This window comes from Xiphophorus couchianus, chromosome 5, assembly GCF_001444195.1.
Source record: "Xiphophorus couchianus chromosome 5, X_couchianus-1.0, whole genome shotgun sequence".
Lineage (NCBI taxonomy): Eukaryota > Metazoa > Chordata > Actinopteri > Cyprinodontiformes > Poeciliidae > Xiphophorus > Xiphophorus couchianus.
In genome coordinates, this window is record NC_040232.1 from 7,507,130 (window position 1) to 7,529,849 (window position 22,720).

Here is a 22,720-nt window from a genome sequence, read left to right on the forward strand (position 1 = left end):
AAAAGCATTATTTAACTTTCAGAGATACGCACTGAAAAAACACAAAATCTTACCAGCATTTTTGTCTAGTAGTCCCTTTACACACTACTCTGTGTTGGCCTATCATCTGAAATCCCCTTAGGGAAGAACTCAGCCGCCTTTAATATATTATATTTAGTTCATACAAACTATACAGTCATCTTTTTCAATCAATACATGGCAAAGCAAGTGTATTTGTATATAAAACATCAAACAAGCAATAAATATTACATTTTAGTTGCAAAATAAAGAAAAACTGGAATGCAAAGTACAATCAATGATAATTAAAATTTGGATGGTCTGAAATGTTGATATGACAATAGATCTATTTACAGTCACAATAATTTAGAATATCATTGATAAGCCCATTTATTTGAGAAACTATCTTACATTATATAATTTTATTAAGCTCAGAAGGATGTTTGAAAGCCTCTATTCTGTTAATTATGATTATTTTCCTCTTACAGTTAATGAAAACGTCAACTTTAAAATAGAATACTACACCAGACTAAAATTACCTAAATGTGGGTTTAATAAAAATATATGTTCAATACCTCTTTAATGGTTATTTTTAAAAATGCTTTTAATCTGACAAGCAGTACTCATAAATCTATCAGTCTATATTGTTTTATTGTCTGATTGTTCCACCCTAAAATTGATCTGATCACCCCTATTAAAATTTTCTTGGAGCGCCACTGCTAACGTTATGGCATATGAACACCTTTTACCTAAATTTATGTCAACTTTACATAAAAGCACACTATGTTGTCAAGTATAACGGTCTGCTCTTTAGGATTGCTTCTGAGTTCATTTAAACAGCACAGACAGGAGCAACTTAACGTTAATTGCTCCAAACGGTTGTCATTCTTTCATTCTTGCTTCGGCCGAACTGCCCCTCCAACATCACATTGGTCGCCAGCCATGTCAGTGAACGTGTAATCTCGCTGTAATAGGGTACTGGATTATCCTCTATGAAACGCCCCCTTGAGCGCAAAGGCGACATCCTATTGGTTGAACCGTCGGACGTACAGAAATAGCCTTTTAGGAGTGGTTCAGTACTTTTCAGTCACTAAATTCCACAAAGCTGATTGGTCTGTTTGGCTGTCCATCAACCCGTTGCTGACCGTTGATTGGTGGAGCCGCGCGGGCGGATTCCTTCATGTCTTGGTCTTCAAGGCTGTGGAGAGCGAATGTCGTCATGAGCGGTGGGTAGGAATGAAAACATTGGTGTTTATATTACATTCTACTTCATAAACAGTGTATTGTTATTGTGGAGTAAAGCGCCGAGTGTTATATGCACATATAGCCGTGTTTTAACAGAACTGGATTGGTTCGATGCACTACAATGAGCCACGAACTTCCGGAAAAGGGCTGCATTTTTTTCTATAACGTTATCAAAGAGTTTCACTGGCTAGCTGCGAATGCTAAACATTGCTGTGTAGCTGGTGGTTCACTTGTCCTCAATTTTTTCGCATTCAGTTGCTCCTCATCCTAATAAATCATTTAGATATTTTGATTGTGCTAGTTCAGTTTTAATTGTAATTCGTGTTACAGGAGGGGGAAGTTGCACGGATGCTAAACCCGCCTGCTAGCTCGGCGCTTTCTTGCTAACGCTAGCAGCTTGTACGGAGGAAACTAAACCCAGCTGCTTGGGCTTTGCGAAAGCGCCGCTTTTGAATCCACAATGTGTTATTATTAATATTTTTGGTTTTGTTCAGTTTTGAGAATTATTTAAGTGGCGTTATGATCAGATGAAGAATGCTGAAATCAGGTGTTATTTGCTGTAAAACAAAACTTGGAGGTTTCTGTTTAGTCTTTTCCTACTACACCTTGACAGAGGTGGGTACAGTACCCAGAAATTGTTCTCAAGATTAGCACTACTTCAATATATTTTACCATAAGTGGGTAGTAGCTACTTAGATATATATAAGTAATGTTTTGTGGAAAACAATACTTTTAAGAGTAGTTTTACTGCACCATAATTTAAACTTTTAGTAGAGAGATATTAAGAATAGAGGTGCACCAATTACAGTTTTCTGGGAAATCACTGAAATTTAAAAAGCCTGACCTGCCAATTCTGATTTTAGCCTAAACTATTTTTCTTTTGTCTGAAATGTTGCCAAATATAGCAATAAAGTTGCTGAGTTGGCAACGATGGGGTGACAATTGTTAACTGCAAACATACAGACATGACCAGGTGGGCCGGTCTGTCAGTCAAACCTCTCGGAACAGAGGAAAAAAGGACAGAGATTGACTTTTTGACCTTTCCCAAAGTAGATAAGATTGGTGGATAAGATCGGTTTCACATGTAAGTATCAGCTGAACACCGATCTCCCAAAATTAAGGATAACGGGCTGATCTACCAACTTAATTAAGAAGTTTTGCTACTCTTACTTATGTAAAATTTCTGGCTGCTCTACGCACTGTGAAGTAACTTCACTAAATAAGGAACAAACATATTTTAACCAAAAATGCACTAGACACAGCAACAAACCTACTGTTTGTTGACTTGAGACTTGTTGTTCTGTATTTATATAAATGCACAGTGGAAACCGTTGAAGCACTACTGCTGGATCTTGGTTTGCAAGCTGCGTTTGTTATGAATATTTTAGTATGTAGTATCAATTTTAATATTGCTGTGATTTACTATGTCATTGGTGAAGGTTGTGATAAATAATTCAATCATTCAAGTTTATTTGTACAACAAGGCAGTTCAAAGTGCTTTACATGATGAAAACATAAAAACATCATAAACACGTTATACAGTCACTGATTGTAAAAACCAGTAACAAACATTTTGTCAAGTGCCATCGTTAAAATCTTCAATACACATAAAAATGTTGGTTAACTTTCTATTTATAATGTTTCAAAAGTAACTCCAAACAGCTGGGTTTTTAGTCTAGAGTTAAAGGAACTCATTATTTAAGCTGTTTTGCAGTTTTCTGGAAGTTTGTTCCAGATTTGTGGTGCATAGAAGCTGAATGCTGCTTCTCCATGTTCTGGAGATGCAGAACCAGAAGACCTGAGAGGTCTGGAAGGTTGCCATGACAACAGCAGATCTTTAATGTATTGTGGTGCAAAGCCGTTCAGTGATTTATAAACTATTTTATAAACAGTATTTTAAAGTCTATTCTCTGAGCTACCGGGAGACAGTGTAGGGATTGTAGAACTGGGTGATGTGCTCCATCTTCCTGGTTTTAGTCAGAACGCCACCAGCAGCGTTCTGGATCAGCTGCAGCTGGAGGATTGTTTGTTTTTTTTTTAGTCAGACCTGTGAAGATCCTGTTGCTGTAATCAATTCAAATAAAGATAAACATCCTGGATGAGTTTTTCTAGATCTTGCAGAAACATTAGTCCTCTAATCCTGGAAATACTCTTCAGGTGATAGAAGGCCGACTTTAATTAAACTGTTCACATCTGTAGGCATTGGTTTCATAGCACATAAAGCCCAGATAGAGAGTCTATAAAACTAAAGGAAAAATGAAAATGATGTCCAACTCCACAAGGTTTTATTAAAATAGTTGCTTCTGGCTGATTTGGCTGTTTTGGTAATGAAACAACTTAGTTTTTTAATGACTGCACCAACTTTTTACTTTATAAATGTTCAAATAAGCGTCACCAAATATATTCGAGACACGAAGGACCTGAATGCTTTGTACATTTTCTTTCACTTGAGTAATTTCATTTTCAAGTATCGCTACTTAAATAAAATTTATGGGTTTTCTTCCCACTGAATGGACAAAAAAAACATGTTTTATTCAAAAATTCACCAGAGACGGACACACACCTGCAGTGTTTGTTAAAATGTTGTAAGTTTTATTTTCAAATGAATTGATATGGAAAACCAATTCTTTTGCCTGATTTTTAAAAAGTATAAGTATGAGTAATTTTCAGTTTGATCTTTGAAATACCAACTTATTTTGGTCTGTTTGAGGATGTAACTTTTAAAAGTAATGTTTACATCAGTTACTCAGTACTTGAGTGGCCTTTTTAACAAGTACTCTTTTACTTTTACTTGAGTAGTTTATTGAACGGATACTTTTAAGTTTTACTTCAGTAAAAATATGTTGAAGTACAGCTACTCATACTCTATCCACCTCTGTGCAAAACGCCTAGTGTTCTTTAATGTCTGCATTTATTATAGTCTAAATGCAAACATAATTAAGTTAATGTGAAAACAGACAGGCACACAGTGAGTATGTGATATTTTTTCATCTATTAGCAGGATAACTTGGGTTTTTATTCTCTTCTGAGTGCATTAGATGTCCACATGTTTGGCTCATCAACAGCCAAACCATACCTGCTGCAGGCAGCCTGTTTCTGACTCTGCTTTGTGTTTTCCAGAACAACAGGACAGTATGGCCACTGTTGCTGTTAGTCCAAGTGAATACCTTCAGCCCTCCACTGCTTCTACACAAGTAAGTAACTGCATACGCTGCCACTCCATGCATTATGATTATACTTATCATGTTAGGGCTGCACAATAGATTAATAACAATGCGTATCGCGATAGACACGTGATCAGTATCAGCAGACGTTACATTCTATAGAGCATTCTCACTGAACTCTGATCCAGAACCGCACTGCATTCTGGGAGATGTAGGCAGGGGCAAGGCTTTAACTGCTAAACTTCTCACAGTTAAGCTAAGTGGGCATGTTTGTCAGTGGGAGGGTGAAAGTATTGAACATTTATTTGTGGAGTGTTCTCATCCTGTGATATTTTGGTTGGATTTCCAAAAACTACTTACAGAAAAAATTGGAAAGAACATTGTTTTGTAAAATTTGCTAATGTATCTCATCTTTAACAATTCAGCCTTTTCTTCGGATGAAATGTATATAATAAATTTAGCCAATATTATGTTCACAGGATGAAATGGAGTGAAATAAATCCCCTCATTTAATAATTTTAAAAACATATTCTTCCTCTGTTGAAAAATAATCAGAAACTTGTAAAAGCAATAGCCCTTCTTCAGAAATTTAACTTTGTCTCAAAGCAGATCCCTTGTTATATTCTTTACATTTTTTAATATTTTTTTTACTGTAACAGACCCTTCATTATATGTATTTGAATAGTATTTGTGGACACTTTTTGTTAAGAAAATAGTATTTGCTCAGACTGAAAGGTAGACATGGTTTTATTTTACCCACTTATGTATAAAAAATTTAAACTTTTGTTTTTACTTTCTATTTTCCAGATTGCAACACACTAATATCAATATTATCAATGCCTGTGGTTCTTTCTTATCTTTATTGTAGTATTGTGATATTTGTCATTGTGTTAAAGATCCTCCATATAATGTTATTTGTTTGAAACAAAGTGAAAAGAAAAAGTTGGTGGAATCAACTAACTCACTCTTTGATTACCTAGCAACTCATTCATTCTTTGGTTACCTGGCAACAATCTAGTGAGTAACTGGAGCAGCAGCAGTTTAAAGTTTCTCCACTGTGCCTCATTACTGCTTAAAAGTAGAAAGATAATGTTGCAAACTGAAAGGTGTGGATAAAACAGGAAAAGTTACATCATTAGTTTGACAAAATGTCATATATTCTGTTCTATTCTATTATAAAGACAGATCGCTACAAGGGATTTTTCCTGTTAACCATCATTTTATAATTCTTTGAAGAATTTAAAGAATTCAAAACATTTAATTTCTCTTTGGAATCAATAAAGTATTTTTAAATTTGAAATGAATTGAATTTGAATATTTAAAACAAAAAAATTCATCAATAACAATGGAAATCATCTGATGTGAAACCCTTATATCGTAATACATTTCCCAGCCATGCTGCCCAGCCCTAGTTCATAATGAAATGTATTAAATCAGATTGATTTTATTCCTTGTTTTCTCACAGCAGGACACACAGCCGTCTCCTCTGGCCCTTCTGGCTGCTACTTGCAGTAAAATCGGACCTCCCGCCGCTCAGGCGCCCGTCACCTCTCCTCCAGCGCAGCCGCAGCCTCGCAGGCTTCAGCCCATAAAGCCCGCCCCCATTGCACCGGCTCCGCCCAAAAACCTGGGTTTCCTCTCAGCGAAGGGCAATGTGATCCAGTTGCCGCCCGGTTTGAGCCCCTCCGCTCCCGGCAGTCCCATCGTGCTTACGATCCAGCAGAGTCCTGCGCGCACCAACGCCGCCGGGCCCGCCAACATCCAGTACCAGATGATGCCGCAGATCCAGGTGATGCCGCAGGGCGGTCAGATCCAGCTCATCCCAGGCACCAACCAGGCCATCATCACCACTCCCATGACCATGCCGGCGGCCGCTGCGGCGACTCCGGTCACGCCTCAGAAGACCGTGGCCATCAAACCGTCGCTGAAGGTACGGAAGCCAAACAGCGCCGCTGCGAACTTGATGCAGCTGCCCGCCGGACTCACTCTACCTCTCAACGTTGCAACCGGAGAAGTGGGCGGGTCTCCGGTTGTCACGGAGACGGCCTCCTCGCCTCCCATGCCTGGAAAGGGGCGAAGAGGGAGGAAGAAGAAAGTGGTTCTGCCAGCCGAACTGCCGCCGACTCAGGCCGCCTCGCCGCCACCGGAGCAAATGGAGACCATTTTGATTGAAGCCGGAGATAACATAATACAGGTTAGACTTAATCAGTCTAGGCCTGTCACAATAAATCTATAAATGAATTAATTGCGTGATCAATTAAAGCAATATCAATAATTTCCATTTGCTTGATGTATCGTTTTCCTCTTTTCTCTCTTTTACCAAAATTTGGATGACAAAAGTCTTCAATCTGGTGCTTTGGTCTCAACTAGCCCTTTTTTTGAAGGATAATTTTATTTACGGAGACTTCATTATTCATTTTATTTGTTGTTTCTGTTATTTTATTTATTTTAAATATTTAAAATGTATCCCAGTTGTAGTGATAAATGTCCATTATAATTTAAAGTTTATTGCTCTTTGAGAATGTTTTTGCATATTATTTTACTTGAAAATGGGCTCAAAACTACAACATTGTTGTTTATCCAATAACTTCTGTTATTGTCCAGCAAAATTAGTTATTGTGACAGGCCTAAATGATTCTACCTTAAAAATGTTCTCACTTCACCTGGTTGTTTGGCAAAGAGTTCATCTGGCAATCTTTCAAAACAATGTTTGTATTTTGTTTCTTGTTTGTTTTTTGCATTGCTGTCAAAGCTTGAGTGGCACAGTACAATGGCTGCTGGGAAATGCAAAACTTTTGTTGTTGACTTACTGTCCAGAAACTACTTACTGCATTCTTTTTGTTTGTGCGGGAGGCTCCACTTATGCTTTTCAAAGACATACGGTTTTACTATTGCACATCTGTTTGCAGCCATTTTTACATGTGAGTGTAAACTTTGGGAGGCGTGGAAAGTTTATACTCACGCCTCCCAAAGGCGTGAGTATAAACTTTATTTTGAGTTTAAAGTAACAAGAGGCCTTAAAACGGCTCATTCTGAAAGGGTAGAACTGATCGGGCTAAGATTTCACTGTCTAAGAAGAATTTTGTTCGAAAACTGTAATGAAAATGCTTTGTATAGCCATAGACGTATTCTAACCTGTTCAAGGAAGCATAATTTAAAGTTGTTGACATCCAACGATAAGCTTTCCTGTCTTTTTGTGAAGGCGGGAAACAATTTGCTGATCGTCCAGAGTCCTGGGCAGCCACCTATGGTGCAGCAGGTCCAGGTGGTTCAGCCCAAGGCAGAGTCTCAGTTGATCCAGATTCCCCAGCAGGCTTTGAAAGTGGTGAAAGCTGCGTCTGCCACTTTGCCTCCGGTCCCACAGAAACAGCCTGTCACTCCGAGTCTGCAGGTGACTCCACCGGAACCGACATCAACCCAGGTATCGTCTCAGTCCTTCTGTCAGTCCGTATCGCTACAGACTGACAGGAAGTCAGCAGCAGCACCAATATTTCAATCGGAGATGTTTACGCTCTGTCAGCTTTGCTTGAAGTGTCGTGTTTTCCACTGGTGGCCACATTTCTGCTAATCCACTAATAGCAGAGCAAATTTTTTGTTTAGCCTTTTGGCGCTTTTGCTAACTCTAAAATATTTTATATGTTAAATAATTTGATTGTTTTTGTTGTGACACCATCTGGTTATGTTCTGTGTTTTTGTCCTAAATATATACATTTTAATGTGTACCTATTTTCTTTGTTTGTTCTCTTATGGCTGTTATTTTGTAGATCAATACCTCTGTTTGTTAGTCTGTAATGTTTCTTTTATATGCGCTAATAGGTGAAAAAATGAAAAAGTAAAAAAATATTTTAGCTCACTTATCTTCCCCTGAATTAATTTTTTCAGGTAAATATTAAAGTGCTAATTTACTTGGCTGAAACTTCATTCAGCTTTCAGTTGGATAAAGTTGGACATCGACTGTGAAGAATTACTTCAAGTAGATGATTATACCATGCTCTTATTTTGAAGGGGATGAAGACTGTTTACGCCCGGCTTCCATTTCCTGTTCTCATATTACATTAGACGTTAGATATAAACATAAAACAGTATCTAAGGGCATTATAAAATATAATATATAAGATATAATTTGAAGGTTTTGCTGTAGCATTAGCTTCTGCTAAATGCTGTGTTGGTGTCGTGCTTTAGCATTAGCGGGACTATTATTTAAAATTTGTGCTTTAGGGTTAGCATAACTAACTTTTTAGTTCGTGACCGCTACTGATTTTGTTTTTATGGAAGACAATGTTCAACATGTCAGATATTAATACTATAAAATATTTTGGAACAGTATGATTCATAGATAAAATTAAACTTCATAATGGAGAAACGCTGCTGTGATAACTTATGGGAAAGAGTAGGGGCTTCTTAAAGAGACAGAGGCCAGTTTTAATGTTTAGTTATACAGCATTTCTATAGCAACTGAAGGGAACATAAACACTTGATTGTGCTATAAAAATCCACTGAGAGCCTGGAAATTACATAATGCTGCCCCTTTAAGAGAAAAACTCTGTATATCGCCTCACTGCATTTCTCATTTTAATATTTTTAACTCTTTCTTTTCTTAGATCCTCTTCAAAACAGCTTCAGGCGAGTGGCAGTCAGTTCAACTACAAGACCCAGGCTCAAAGACGACGAGCCCTACCACCTCTGTTGCGCCCACGCCCCCCACATCGCCCCCTGCTGGCAGCAAGAGGACGCAGGCCGGGGCGCGAAAGGAGCGCACTCTGGCAAAGATCGCCCCAGCAGGAGGGATGATCACATTCAGTCCGTCGCAACTGTCCTCTGCAGCGCAAGCAGTGCAGACGATCAGCATCAACGGGGTTCAGGTCCAGGGGGTTCCAGTCACCATCACCAACGCAGGAGGTGAGACGATGAGGCGTTCGCTCTCATTACTGAGAAGTTAGTTTACAGCACAGATAAAATAAGGTGTTACTTTACATTTTTGAACTGCCTTGTTGCTGAAATGTGCTGTACAGATAAACTTGATTATTGAAATAATGGCCAACTAATTTGGTAATTAATTAATTGTTAACTGGAGTATAAAGTAAACAAATATTTTACTAATCGAGTAATCTATCGATTAATCGAGTAATCGGATAAAATAAAGATAAAGTAAAACATTGGTAAATCTAACATAACAGCAGTATTACTATCGCATATCAACATCAGTCCAACTTTTCTCAGTTGAGCTTCCCTAACAATAACCTTTCTATACTTTAGAAATTTAACTCGTAACAATAATAGCTCACTTTCTACGTTAACCTGAAGAAAAGTTGTACAAGAATTTGAAATTATATTCAATTTAATAAAAAAAAGAGGCAGGCTCACAAATACGCTTATAAAAAATGTCTGTACTCCAGCTTTTTGTTTATGCATTCATCTTCAGTCAGTTTAATAGATGAACTCTCACCTTGTCCAGACATTTATAGCTTTTGTGTTCATGTTAGCGACGGGATTTGACTCCGTTTGTCACACACAAACTCATCTACCAGCTACGTGCCGCCATGATGAGCTCCGCCACCCATTCGTTGAGACCAGAATGATATGAAATTTATTTTCCAGTTTGTCCGTAAAGCTACATTTACATTAATTATCTAATGCGCAGCAGTGTTCAGTCTATCAGCTCACCTGTATAAACACACCTGCAGCGCTCTTCCCCGCTGTTCGCGCTGAACCACCACCAGGCAGCAGCTCCGGGAGGAGAAAAGCTGCCGTACTCCAGGCATCGCGCCAGTCATTTTAAGGATGCTTATTGGTCCCCCGAAAAATGACAAATCAATAAAATCCTCCCAGGCCAAACTTGAAACTTGGACGTTATGCTGCTAACAGTTATCTTTCGTCAACAACTCAGGCGGAAGTGAGAGCTCCGCGCAACGCAAGTAATAACCCGACTGGAACGCGGTGCACTAAATAATAAAATATAATTAACGAAACTTCGATGCAGATAAATTTTCCTCGAGGAATTTTAATAATCGAGGTACTCGAATCACTCGAGGAATCGTTTCAGCCCTAATATAAAGACTCAAATAGAAGCATATTGCTGAAAGAACAAAGTATTTAGAGCAGTACTTAAACCAAAATTGTACAAAAATATATACATTGTGGATTGAAAAAAAATCTTGATCAACTCCTGAGGGATTGTTTTAGTTTGCCTGCTTCAAATTATGTAAATCTCTTAAGCACATTTTGTTATCCATTTTTTAATTGGTTAATAAAAAAATGCTGCAAATGTTTTAGAGTTCACTAAACTAATGTATTTATGCATTCAAATGTATTTATACAGGACTTTTAAAAACAGGTTAAAACTGCACTAAAGTGTTGCGTAAAGACAAAAACACTGTTACATTATTTTATTTTAGGCAAAAATAAATGTAATTTTTCATTTCAAAAAGGAATTATTTTAATGTATTTGTAATATTGTATAAAAATGCTTTAATTAAAAATCTGCAGAATGTGCCAATTTTTGTCTCATAAATCAGAATAATTGATAATTAAACTACCGTAAAAATAATTGTTAGTTACAGCCCTAGAGTACATTTACGTAAAGAAAAAAAAATCATTCCTGACTTTCATGTCAGCATTTTTTTATCGTATTTTTCGGACTACAAGCCGTTACTTTTTCCCCACGCTTTGAACCAAGCGGCTTGTGGCCCGGTGCGGCTTTTCTGTGGATTTTTTCTTCAACGACCAGGGGGCGCTTTAACAAGGAAGTGACTCATTGGAAGTCAAAATTAGAAATCAAAGAAGAAAGCGCTAATTTTCATTTAGAACAAGCACATGCTAGCAGCAGGTATGGCGGAGAAATTTTTTCAAACTCATATCCCCTCATCATGGAAACAACACGAAGAAGTTCATATGACGGCGCTTTTAAGTTGAAGGCTATCGATCTGGCGGTACAGGAGGGAAATAGAGCCGCTGCACGTAAGCTTGACGTGAACGGATCCATGGTTCACTGTCATCCGTAATAGCAGATTTATTAAGGAAAAATCGAGCGCGGCGGCGATATCAGCGGCTTATATATGTAAATTTCTAGTTTTTAAAAAAATGTTATTTTAAACTTTGTAGATGCGGCTTATAGTGAGGTGTGCTCTATAGTCCAGAAAATACGGTAATCCTGCTGCGTATCATTCATTGATGTGCTTTAATTAGGCCAACAGCACCTGACGGTGCAGACGGTGCATGGCGGAGGCCTGCAGCTGGCAGCAACGCAGGGCCAGCCGACCATCCAGGTAGACCAGACGCTGACGCTGGAGCTGCCGGGTCAGCCAGGGGAGAAGAAACGTCGCATGGCCTGCACATGCCCCAACTGCAAAGATGCAGACAAGAGGTGAGCGCGGCAACAGACAAATACCTGCTGATGTAGTGGATAACTTTACAGAGACAAATTCAGTTGGTCACAAATATGTTTGGAAAAAAGGTTTTACATCCTGTTGATACTTGGTATGTTTCTTTAAGTGGAACTATTATGATAAATTCACATTTTACATGTTTTTGTTCTTCCATTTGAGTCCCAACTGCTTCTAAAAACAGCACAGACGCTTAGCCATAGGCCTGTCACAATAATGAATTAACAATCAATCAGTCAATAATTTCCATTTACATGAAATTTGGTCTCTCTCTTTCTACCAATATCTGGATGACAAAAGTTTTCAGTCTGGTTTATTGGTCTCATCTAGCCTCAATTTTATTTACAGTCTTCATAATACATTTTATTTGTTGTTTTACGTATTTATTTTAGATAATTAAAATGTCTTCCATTTCCAGTGAAAAATGTTAATTAGAGTTTAAATTTGTTGTCTTTGAGAATGTGTTCTTGCATTATTCTGCCATTATATTACATGAAAATTGCCTTAAAACAACAATATTATTGTTTATCACTATAATTTCTGTGACAATTTATTATCCTATTAGACCTACCCAGCTTGCGCCGTTACCTAGCAACCCCAGCCTAGACCAGCCTCGTTACCTAGCAACCCAAGTAAAGTTCCAGCAGCTTCGGTCAGTTTTGTTTTACTGCCTTCTGCTCTGTACAATAGACCAACATTTTGATTTCTAAGATGACACTTGTGTACTGGTTTTCTCAATTGTTGACTGTGTTGTGTCTTCCAGGACTTTGTATTTTTGTTTTTTTATGATGTAAAGCACTTTGAACCACCTCCTGAAATGTAAATTAGATTGATTAATTGATTATCCTGGTAAAATAAAACAAAACTAGCAACCCAATCAGAGCTCCAACACGTTTGATCAGTTTTACTGCTGCACGCACTGCACAATGGCTGCTGGAAAAGACCAGGGGTGTTTTGTTGACTTACCATACAAAAACGGCTTGCTGCATTTTTGTTGGTTGTCCAGGAGGCTCCACTTCTGCTTTTCAAAGATGTACGGTTGTATAATTGTGAATCTGTTTTCACATGCGAGTGTAAACGTTGAGTTGGGCGGTGTGGCCAGCAGCAGCTTATTTGGATTTAAAGTAACAAGAGGCAGAACTGAGCGGACTAAAATCTCATTATCTAAGAGTAACTTTTTGCTAAGAAATGTAATGAACATGTTTTGTAGCTATCCTAACCTGTTGAAGGAAGCGTGATAAGTCACCTTTAACCTTTGCTTTGCAGGCCCGGGGAAGTGGGGAAGAGGAAACACATCTGCCACGTCGCTGGCTGCGAGAAGACGTTCAGGAAAACGTCGCTCCTCAGAGCCCACGTCCGGCTGCACACGGGGGAGAGGCCTTTCGTCTGCAACTGGGTTTTCTGCGGGAAACGTTTCACACGCAGCGACGAGCTGCAGAGGCACGCGAGGACGCACACAGGTAAACGCATCATGAAAGAAGGCATCCCTCAGGGATTTGTGCTGGTTCTGCACAGAGTGGTTCAAGACGAACTAGTGGGTTAAATGTTGGGCTGAAACAGTTGTTTTAGTAATTGATTATTCTGACGACTAATCGGATTGGAAAAATTGACACATTCTGTAGATTTTACATTTAATTTAACCCTTGCTTATACAATATTAGAAATTTATTAAAAAATGCAATCAAATAAATACATTTCTTTTTTAAATAAGAAAAAAGCATTTATAGTCTAAAATGCAACAGCGTAGCATTTCTCTAGTGAATGTTTGATCATTTGTAACAAAGGACGTCTGCAGCTAAAAAAATACTTGAACGCATGAAAAGCTCAGCCTTTCTCTTGACTTAATATCAATACAGTGTAGCACTAATCTATTGATTATTGTTTGAATTAACCAATTAGTAACTGAACATCAGATGATGCTTTTTTTACATTTTATTTTACAAAATTTGAACCAGGTGAAACTAAAACTATGCCACTGGTTGAGCTATAAGTAGAACACATTTATTTCTCATATTAAATGCCAAATGTGTATATTTTTTGTCAAACAGATATTGTTATTTATACACTAATAAGATTATTTTGTCCTTAAATAATTTTTTTTTATCTTCTATGCAAATGTTTATGTATTTGAACAGTTTTGGCTTTAGTACCATTCTGAGTGTGTTCTTTCAGCAGTCTGTACTCCGCTTGATGATTAATCGATTACTAAATTAGTTGACGATTATTTCAATAATCGACTTATTACAATTAATCGTTTCAGCACTTTCTGCGAACTCTACCCACAGACAGACTAAGATATTAGTTTCACTTAGACTTTATAGTGACCAAAATGTTGAATGTAAAAAGTGCAAAACGCTGGTGAGGACGGAAGGGAAAAAAAATACAACGAATATGTGAATAAACCTAAAAATATCCGAACAATCCTTTCTGCATGGTCGCACATCACAATTCTCACACAACCAACCCACAGGCAACCACAGATAAACATCCATCCATGCAGATAAACATGTCAGTAACAAAAATAACCTGAACTTCTGATTCTACAGACACATTCTTTCTCATAATTTAGCAAATAGAAATAATTTTAATAGTTCTAACTGACCTAAATGAAGAAAAGTTTGGTTTGATTTAACTTCAGACAGTCAAACGTTTTATGTCTTATTAAGTTGTGCTTAAATACAGTCCTCATCATTTCTTTGCTTCTTTTTTTTTCACAGGAGACAAACGCTTCGAGTGCAGTCAGTGTAAGAAACGCTTCATGAGGAGCGACCACCTGACAAAGCATTACAAAACTCACATAAACACCAAGAACTTATGAGTTGTTTTTTTTACCAAAAACACTCAGAACTTTACCACAGGAAGGAGTCAGGAAGTCTGTGCAACTCACACAAGGGAAATAACCCAGATGAAGCCCCCAAAAAATCTCCTCTCACTGACTTGATGTACAAAGAAATTCTCCCCTGAGGCTGATCCAACAAAGCTATTAATTACAGTTTAAATCCATTTTTAAAAGATTTTTCTGCTGGTGCGAAACTCGGCTTTAATTCTGCGGCTTGCAGGTGTTTAATTCTGTGTCGTCAACCCACAGAGTGATTCAGAGATCAACATGCTAACGGGGAATCTGCGATGGTTTCTGTCTCCGTTGTCTCTCAAAAATCAAGAAATGTTTTTTAAATTGCCCAAAATAAATGTTACCTCAGTGGAATATTATTTAAGTTTTGGTCACTTTTCAACATATCATTTTTGTCGTTTTAGGAAAATCAATACGTTTAGTTGACATTCACTATTTTATGAGGGTAGCTAACAGTCTCCTGTTACTACAATTACTACTACTACTACTAATAATAATAATAATAATAATAATAATAAACATTTTAATGAAATCTTACACACTGATTAACTTGACTAGATCTTGGCTGAATCATTGGTGTCCAAACATTTTGTCCCTGTGTAAAAACTGGCAAATTTAAGTGACTCGCAGGCATCAAAATTAATTAAACTAAAGATGCAAAAATGAGTTTATTTTAATTTTTTTTTTACCGGCTCGATAATAAAACACAATTTTTATGAGATCTATCAATATTTAGACATCCAAAACATAAAAAGGCCTCAGATTGTTTCCTTATTAAAAGAAAAACAAACAATTTAGTTGTTTTCTGTTTTGTTGGCCAAATTTTTACCATTCTTGATCAATCAAAATCATTTCAACGCCCACAAATGGCCTGGGGACCACATTTTGGACAACCCTGGGCTTAATAGAGATTTTTTTAACTTGCAGGATTAATATAACTTGCAATCAGAATGGAGGATTACACTTTCTCATTTTGATAGTTTTGGTTTAATTTAAAATATACATGAATCTCCTAACAGAAAAAGGCCAGTAGAGCCGCTGTGAGTGAAACAGTTCAGTTATTGCTACAACCTGCTGCTTCAGAGTGACCTGAATGCAGCAACATCAACATTTTAATTCAGTCTAAGATTAAAAAAAAATTTAATTTGGGATCAAATATAACTGATATGGAAATGATAAAGTTACCAGGATCCCAGTTTGAACTGATTTAGAAGTTTATTAAAGTGATTTGCAGATCCACAAAAAATGTTTAACTGCCAGAGTGAAGGAAAAACAAAACAGGAGCAGCATTTTGTTAAAATGAGTAACTTTTTCATATTAAACTAGTTTTATATGTTGTTATAACAAGATTTCTCTAATTAAGATCAAAATATGTTGTTTAATTATTATTATTATTTAAATTCCCTCTTGGATCAATGAAGTATTTTTGACTTTTGAATTAAATGAGAAAGACCGTAACAGCGAGAACACGGAGAGTCACAAGGAGCAAATTTATTCCATTTTAAGAAAAAAAAAACAACGTGCATATATTTGTCTTTAAATTGAAATACTGTGCCTAAATTTATTCCCCGTCTCTGGCGGTAAAATGTTTTTGTATTGATCACCTATCAAACCATTAAAACAAAACAAAAACTCTGTTTTATTCCCAAGATGTGAAGCAACAGGAGTGAAACTATGAAATGACACAAAATTCATAAAAACTTTTGCAGCTCTGAATAAAATAACTCATCTGTCCAAACGCATTTAGAAAATTGTCAGACATGTTGAAAATACAGAAACCTTTATCAAATTGAGTTTAATTAAGGAATTTAAGACAAGCCATTAATTTAAAATCGTCATTCACTCAGCTTACATCTTCTGAAATGTTGAGTTTCCTTAAAGGTTTGAAAAAATTTAATTTATGTAAAATATTAGAGATTAAATGATGAGTAAATGACTCGAACTTTAATTTTGTTTCCACTGTTGGATCCAGGTACGGTTACAGCTGAGGAATCAGATCTCGATACGTTCGGTACTGTAAAATCACTTTTTCTCTTGTTAATCCGGTGACTTTTAGACTTTATTCCGCACAGGTTGTGAATTTTCTACTTTACTTTCTACTTTAAGATTTTGTTATAAACTAGAGAAGCAGATTTTTAGCAACACTAGAAGAATAAATAATCATCAAACTGATCTGTAAACAGCTGTGAACGACTGATTTGTCCTCCCAGTACGCCGACATTTTATCCCCGTTGCACCTGTAAACAAACCGCAGCATGTTTTTATCTCTCCTTGTTTTTCATGATGAGATCTTAAAATGTCAGAATTCCATGTTTGATTTAACTGAATTTGAGGTTTTGATCTGGGTACGCCTGCATTTATTCAGGTTCTGATCTTATTTTGCCTGTTGGTTTTCATAAAATATGACAGATTGCGACTCCTGATTAAACAAAAATTACTTTAAAACGTCAGCTGTCAAAGTGGGTACAAGTCGACGCATGACTGGTACAAAAAAGTTACGAAATTGTACGAAATGAAAGGGGCCAAAAGCCCAGCGCATATGATAGCCAGTTTATTTATTGTTTGATAAAGCTGTTAAAAACTTAAAGAACTCTGTGTAAATTTGATTATATGATTGGATCTGTTATTATGCGACAATCAGTCACAATATGCAATAAAATGTTTGTTTTTTTTCCTTTTTATTTTTGTTATTCTCCACCATAAATCAAATCATAATTAACAGAAGATTTTGCTCTGATTACATGCGGTCCGTGTTTGATAAAACAGGAAGTGCCGACTTCCTTCCAGCAGCCTAAAATTGATGATCCGTTCCTAATATTTATTGATTGGTTCACAGTTTACAAACCTTTGGCTTAATGTATGCCATTAAAGTTCAGTTATTTCACACAGGGTGACAGATTTCTTTAGTTTCGGGTGGCCAATATTTGTTGTAATATATTTTGAAAGTTGTCTGGAGACTTGTGGGTGGAAAAAATATTTATGTTTTTCATAAATATGTAAATAGTGTTTTTTGGAACCAGTAAATGTAGGCTATCAAAAAAGTTACATAGGTATTCGGTTGGAAGGAAAGAACTTTGTACAGTTTGTAAGTTAAAGTATATAAATATATAAAATCTAAATATATATATATATATATATATAAATTGTGACATTGTATAGATTCATTCCTGCTTTGTATTATTTGTTTAGATTTTTTTAACTGAATGAGAGATGCCTTAGACAGCTGCGCCCAGTATTTAACTGTTTTTGTTGTTTTTTTTTTGTCTAATCCTGGTTAACCTTTGTAAAACTGGCTTTGTGTTTCTACCTTATGTTATGTAATGTCACGAGCACTGATTATAAACCCCTAGGTTCCAAATTTTGTACAAAATTATTGCTGATTGTAATTAAATATAATACTTTTTTTTCTAAATTATGGCATTTCTGGTGCTCAATTTCTGTAAATGAAGCAATTCTTCTTCAAACCTAACATAATGTTCTTCAGCCGCTTTGTGTGTGTTTGCCAGAAGGACACAAAGAACCAGCAAATAATCATCAATATTAAAGGTGCTAACACACATTTGCTCCTTTTCTACAGTCACCTCAATAAAAAGTGCTCAAACCAGTCTAAACGCTTCAGTTCATTTGTTTTGGGGGAAATCAACAGAAGTGATCAAGGCTAATTAATGATAGTATTTGCTAAATTATTATTATTTTTTAAATACCTTTTAAGATGGTGATTATCAGTTGCCTAATTGCATGTGCTGAAGTACTGCTGGAGGCCCAAGTGGAACGGTGACGTTACAAGGAGGAAAAAAGGTAGAGGATTTTATGTACGTTTTAATTTGGTCAACAAATGGTGTGGAAAAGAGGTGAAAAATCATCTGTATTTTTAGGAAACATTTAAATTTGGGTGGGAGCAGTGTGAGGTTGTAGTTGGTCTTTTAAATGTGCTCTTTATCTTCTCCTTTCAGTTTTCTGTTTGCACCTGTGAATAAAGAAAATTCTTATTTGTGCACATTAGAATAACATGTATGTTAAAAGAATGACTGAAAAGAATGACTGCAGAATAAATAGAATCTTTCATGTGCAGAAAATGTGAATATAAAAATATTTCACAAATTATATTTCTTTTAAAAATATTTTTTCATACTTTTAAAATGATTACAGATAGTAATTATTTTTTATTTAACAATTAAAATGTTGGATTTTTTTTTTTTTTTTTTTTTTTTTTTTTTTTTTTTTTTTAGGGCTGCACAGTGGCGCAGTTGGTAGCACTGTTGCCTTGCAGCAAGAAGGTCCTGGGTTCGATTCCCGGCCGGGGTCTTTCTGCATGGAGTTTGCATGTTCTCCCTGTGCATGCGTGGGTTCTCTCCGGGTACTCCGGCTTCCTCCCACAGTCCAAAAACATGACTGTCAGGTCAATTGGTTTCTCTAAATTCTCCCTAGGTGTGAGTGTGTGTGTGAATGGTTGTTTGTCCTGTATGTCTCTGTGTTGCCCTGCGACAGACTGGCGACCTGTCCAGGGTGTACCCCGCCTCTCGCCTGGAACGTAGCTGGAGATAGGCACCAGCAACCCTCCCGACCCCATTAGGGACAAGGGTGAACAGAAAATGGATGGATGGATGGATGGATGGATTTTTTTTTAATGTTTCCCCATAATTGGACATTTTTTTAATAATACCGAGTCATTTTCATTCCAAATATGCAAAACAAGTAAAAAGTAACCAGATAAAAAGGCTAAAGCTGATTTAAAAGAAACAAAGAATGCTCTGTTCTGGGGACTAGATCTGGAGATTATGGTGCAGAGAAAAAATCTTAATAAAATCAAGAAAATTATTGACAATCCTCTTCATAAAATTGTCATTAAACAAATGTTTCCAACCCCCAGCCATTATTAGCATCTGTATCAACTCTTTGAACATTTTTAATTAATATGAGTTAAAACAACATTAATTTCCCTTTTGGGATTGATACAATATTTTTGCACTAAACTTGAACCGACAAATATAAATATAGAGAGAAGGACCTGGCTGCAGCAAACAGAAAGGGGCGGGGACGGACCACTGTCAGTCACATACCTTATTTGGAAATGGGACCATTGCACTCCGGAAATGTAGGGGGCGCTATTTCCTATATTATCCGCGGTCTCCCATTTTTATTTTCTTTTGAAATTTTTGATATATCTTCACCTTTAGAAAGGAGTTTCACTCTCAGCATGTATTTGAACTTCTCTCTTTTATTTACTTCAGCGCAGCTCACAGTTCTTAACAATTTGTTTTTTATTTATTTATTTATTTATTTAATATATCAGAATAACAATGCCAATATCAAACAAGTCAATAACAAATATTACAAACAAAAAAATATCACCACTCCTACTGTTAACAGATCTAATTGATACAGAGGCTACAGCAAAGTATTAAAGTTAATGGGGGAAAAAAAATGAAAATAAATTCATTAGGGGGGGCTACTAACTGAAAATCTTCCCTTAACTCAAACAATTTAATTGCGTTTAAATTCTGCATTTTTCTCAGACACCTTTTAATAAAGGAAAGTTTGTTTTGGAGAGCAGAGATTGAGAGGGAGCATTTTGCATAGCGACATTTATGGATATAAAATTTTGTTACAATCATTAGAACATTGACTAAAAATTCCTAATTTTTTTCTTTTATAGATAAACCGAACTGAATGTTTGGTAAGGAAATAAAATCCACATTTTTTGCTTTAGAAGACAGAAAGGTACGAAGTTGATCCCATAAGTTTAATACTTCTTTACATTCGTAAAGCAAATGTTTAGTTGTTTCCAATTGAGTTTTACAAAAACCACAATTCTCAACATTAAAATTAAATCTCTCTTAAGAACTCATTTGAAGGATATATGTTATTAATTATTTTAAAATGTAATTCTTTATATTTGGGAGGAATTGGGAATTTCAAATAATTTGTCCTAATTTTGACTATCATAGATTTGTTAACATTTTGTAATAGACTTGTGCTTTTCGTTCTTCCTGGGTACATAATATTAATAGGATACTGATTCAAAAACTTGTTGCATTTATTATCTCTAATGTCCACATGCTCAAATTGAATCTTATGGAGTCTAGGAATAGAGAAATTAGGTAAACTGTTTTTAACTGATAAAATGAGGACATTAGGGATACTACCTAAAACGTTTTTATAAATTGTTGGTGAACAATTGTAAACGAAATTTAAACGCAATTAAATTGTTTGAGTTAATGGAAGATTTTCAGTTAGTATCCCCCTTTAATTAATTTTTGTCACTAACTTTAATACTTTGCTTTAGCCTTTGTTTCTAATTAGATCTGTTAACAGTAGGAGTGGCGATATTCTTTTTTGTAATATTTGTTATTGACTTGTTTGAGATTGTCATTGTTATTCTGATAACAATGACATATTGTCATATATATATATATGACTGGATATCATCATATATATATATACTGCTCAAAAAAATAAAGGGAACACTCAAATAACACATCCTAGATCTGAATGAAAGAAATATTCTCATTGAATACTTTGTTCTGTACAAAGTTGAATGTGCTGACAACAAAATCACACAAAAATGTGTGATTGGTTAATAAATTTGGAAATCAAATTTATTAACCAATGGAGGCCTGGATTTGGAGCCACACACAAAATTAAAGTGAAATAATACTACACGCTGATCCAACTTAATGTAATGTCCTTAAAACAAGTCAAAATGAGGCTCAGTATTGTGTGTGGCCTCCACGTGCCTGTATGACCTCCCTACAACGCCTGGGCATGCTCCTGATGAGGTGGCGGATGGTCTCCTGAGGGATCTCCTCCCAGACCTGGACTAAAGCATCCGCCAACTCCTGGACAGTCTGTGGTGCAACGTGACGTTGGTGGATGGAGCGAGACATGATGTCCCAGATGTGCTCAATCGGATTCAGGTCTGGGGAACGGGCTGGCCAGTCCATAGCTTCAATGCCTTCATCTTGCAGGAACTGCTGACACACTCCAGCCACATGAGGTCTAGCATTGTCCTGCATTAGGAGGAACCCAGGGCCAACCGCACCAGCATATGGTCTCACAAGGGGTCTGAGGATCTCATCTCGGTACCTAATGGCAGTCAGGCTACCTCTGGTGAGCACATGGAGGGCTGTGCGGCCCTCCAACGAAATGCCACCCCACACCATTACTGACCCACTGCCAAACCGGTCATGCTGAAGGATGTTGCAGGCAGCAGACCGCTCTCCACGGCGTCTCCAGACTCTGTCACATGTGCTCAGTGTGAACCTGCTTTCATCTGTGAAGAGCACAAGGCGCCAGTGGCGAATTTGTCAATCCTGGTGTTCTCTGGCAAATGCCAAGCGTCCTGCACGGTGTTGGGCTGTGAGCACAACCCCCATCTGTGGATGTCGGGCCCTCATACCATCCTCACGGAGTCGGTTTCTAACCGTTTGTGCAGACACATGCACATTTGTGGCCTGCTGGAGGTCATTTTGCAGGGCTCTGGCAGTGCTCCTCCTGTTCCTTCTTACACAAAGAGGTCCTGCTGCTTGGTTGTTGCCCTCCTACGGCCTCCTCCACGTCTCCTGGTGTACTGGCCTGTCTCCTGGTAGCGCCTCCAGCCTCTGGACACTACGCTGACAGACACAGCAAACCTTCTTGCCACAGCTCGCATTGATGTGCCATCCTGGATGAGCTGCACTACCTGAGCCACTTGTGTGGGTTGTGGAGTCCGTCTCATGCTACCACGAGTGTGAAAGCACCACCAACATTCAAAACCGACCAAAACATCAGCCAGACAGCATAGGTACTGAGGAGTGGTCTGTGGTCCCAACTGCAGAACCACTCCTTTATTGAGTGTGTCTTGCTAATAGCCAATAATTTCCACCTGTTGTCTATTCCATTTGCACAACAGCAGGTGAAATTGATTGTCAATCAGTGTTGCTTCCTAAGTGGACAGTTTGATTTCACAGAAGTTTGATTTACTTGGAGTTATATTGTGTTGTTTAAGTGTTCCCTTTATTTTTTTGAGCAGAATGTAGACGCTGCTAAACAAAACAGGCAATCATGAGGGCAGCTAAATGTCTCTTCCTGCTAGCCTGTCC

At 37.1% G+C, this 22,720-nt stretch overlaps 1 protein-coding gene across 2 annotated transcripts; it reads left to right on the forward strand.

Moving 5' to 3' along the window:
- The first annotated feature begins 1,109 nt into the window (after positions 1-1,109).
- On the forward strand, positions 1,110-18,245 carry sp2 (sp2 transcription factor). 2 transcript variants are annotated; one of them, XM_028017379.1, is made up of 8 exons: positions 1,110-1,223; positions 4,363-4,436; positions 5,872-6,600; positions 7,609-7,827; positions 9,008-9,305; positions 11,592-11,769; positions 13,055-13,248; positions 14,506-18,245. In XM_028017379.1, the coding sequence occupies exons 1-8, from the start codon at positions 1,178-1,180 to the stop codon at positions 14,604-14,606; spliced, it is 1,839 nt and encodes a 612-aa protein (XP_027873180.1). In that variant the 5' UTR covers positions 1,110-1,177; the 3' UTR covers positions 14,607-18,245. The 2 variants fall into 2 exon arrangements, with proteins under 2 accessions (XP_027873180.1, XP_027873181.1); XM_028017380.1 differs by having other exon boundaries at positions 5,875-6,600.
- The last annotated feature ends 4,475 nt before the right edge of the window (positions 18,246-22,720 follow it).

Excerpts from the sequence above, each read along its gene's own strand:
- sp2 (XM_028017379.1), top strand. The coding sequence starts at position 1,178 with ATGTCTTGGTCTTCAAGGCTGTGGAGAGCGAATGTCGTCATGAGCG. Across the intron at positions 1,224-4,362 it reads AGCGAATGTCGTCATGAGCG|AACAACAGGACAGTATGGCC; the intron begins GTGGGTAGGAAT and ends TGTGTTTTCCAG. Across the intron at positions 9,306-11,591 it reads CACCATCACCAACGCAGGAG|GCCAACAGCACCTGACGGTG; the intron begins GTGAGACGATGA and ends TGCTTTAATTAG.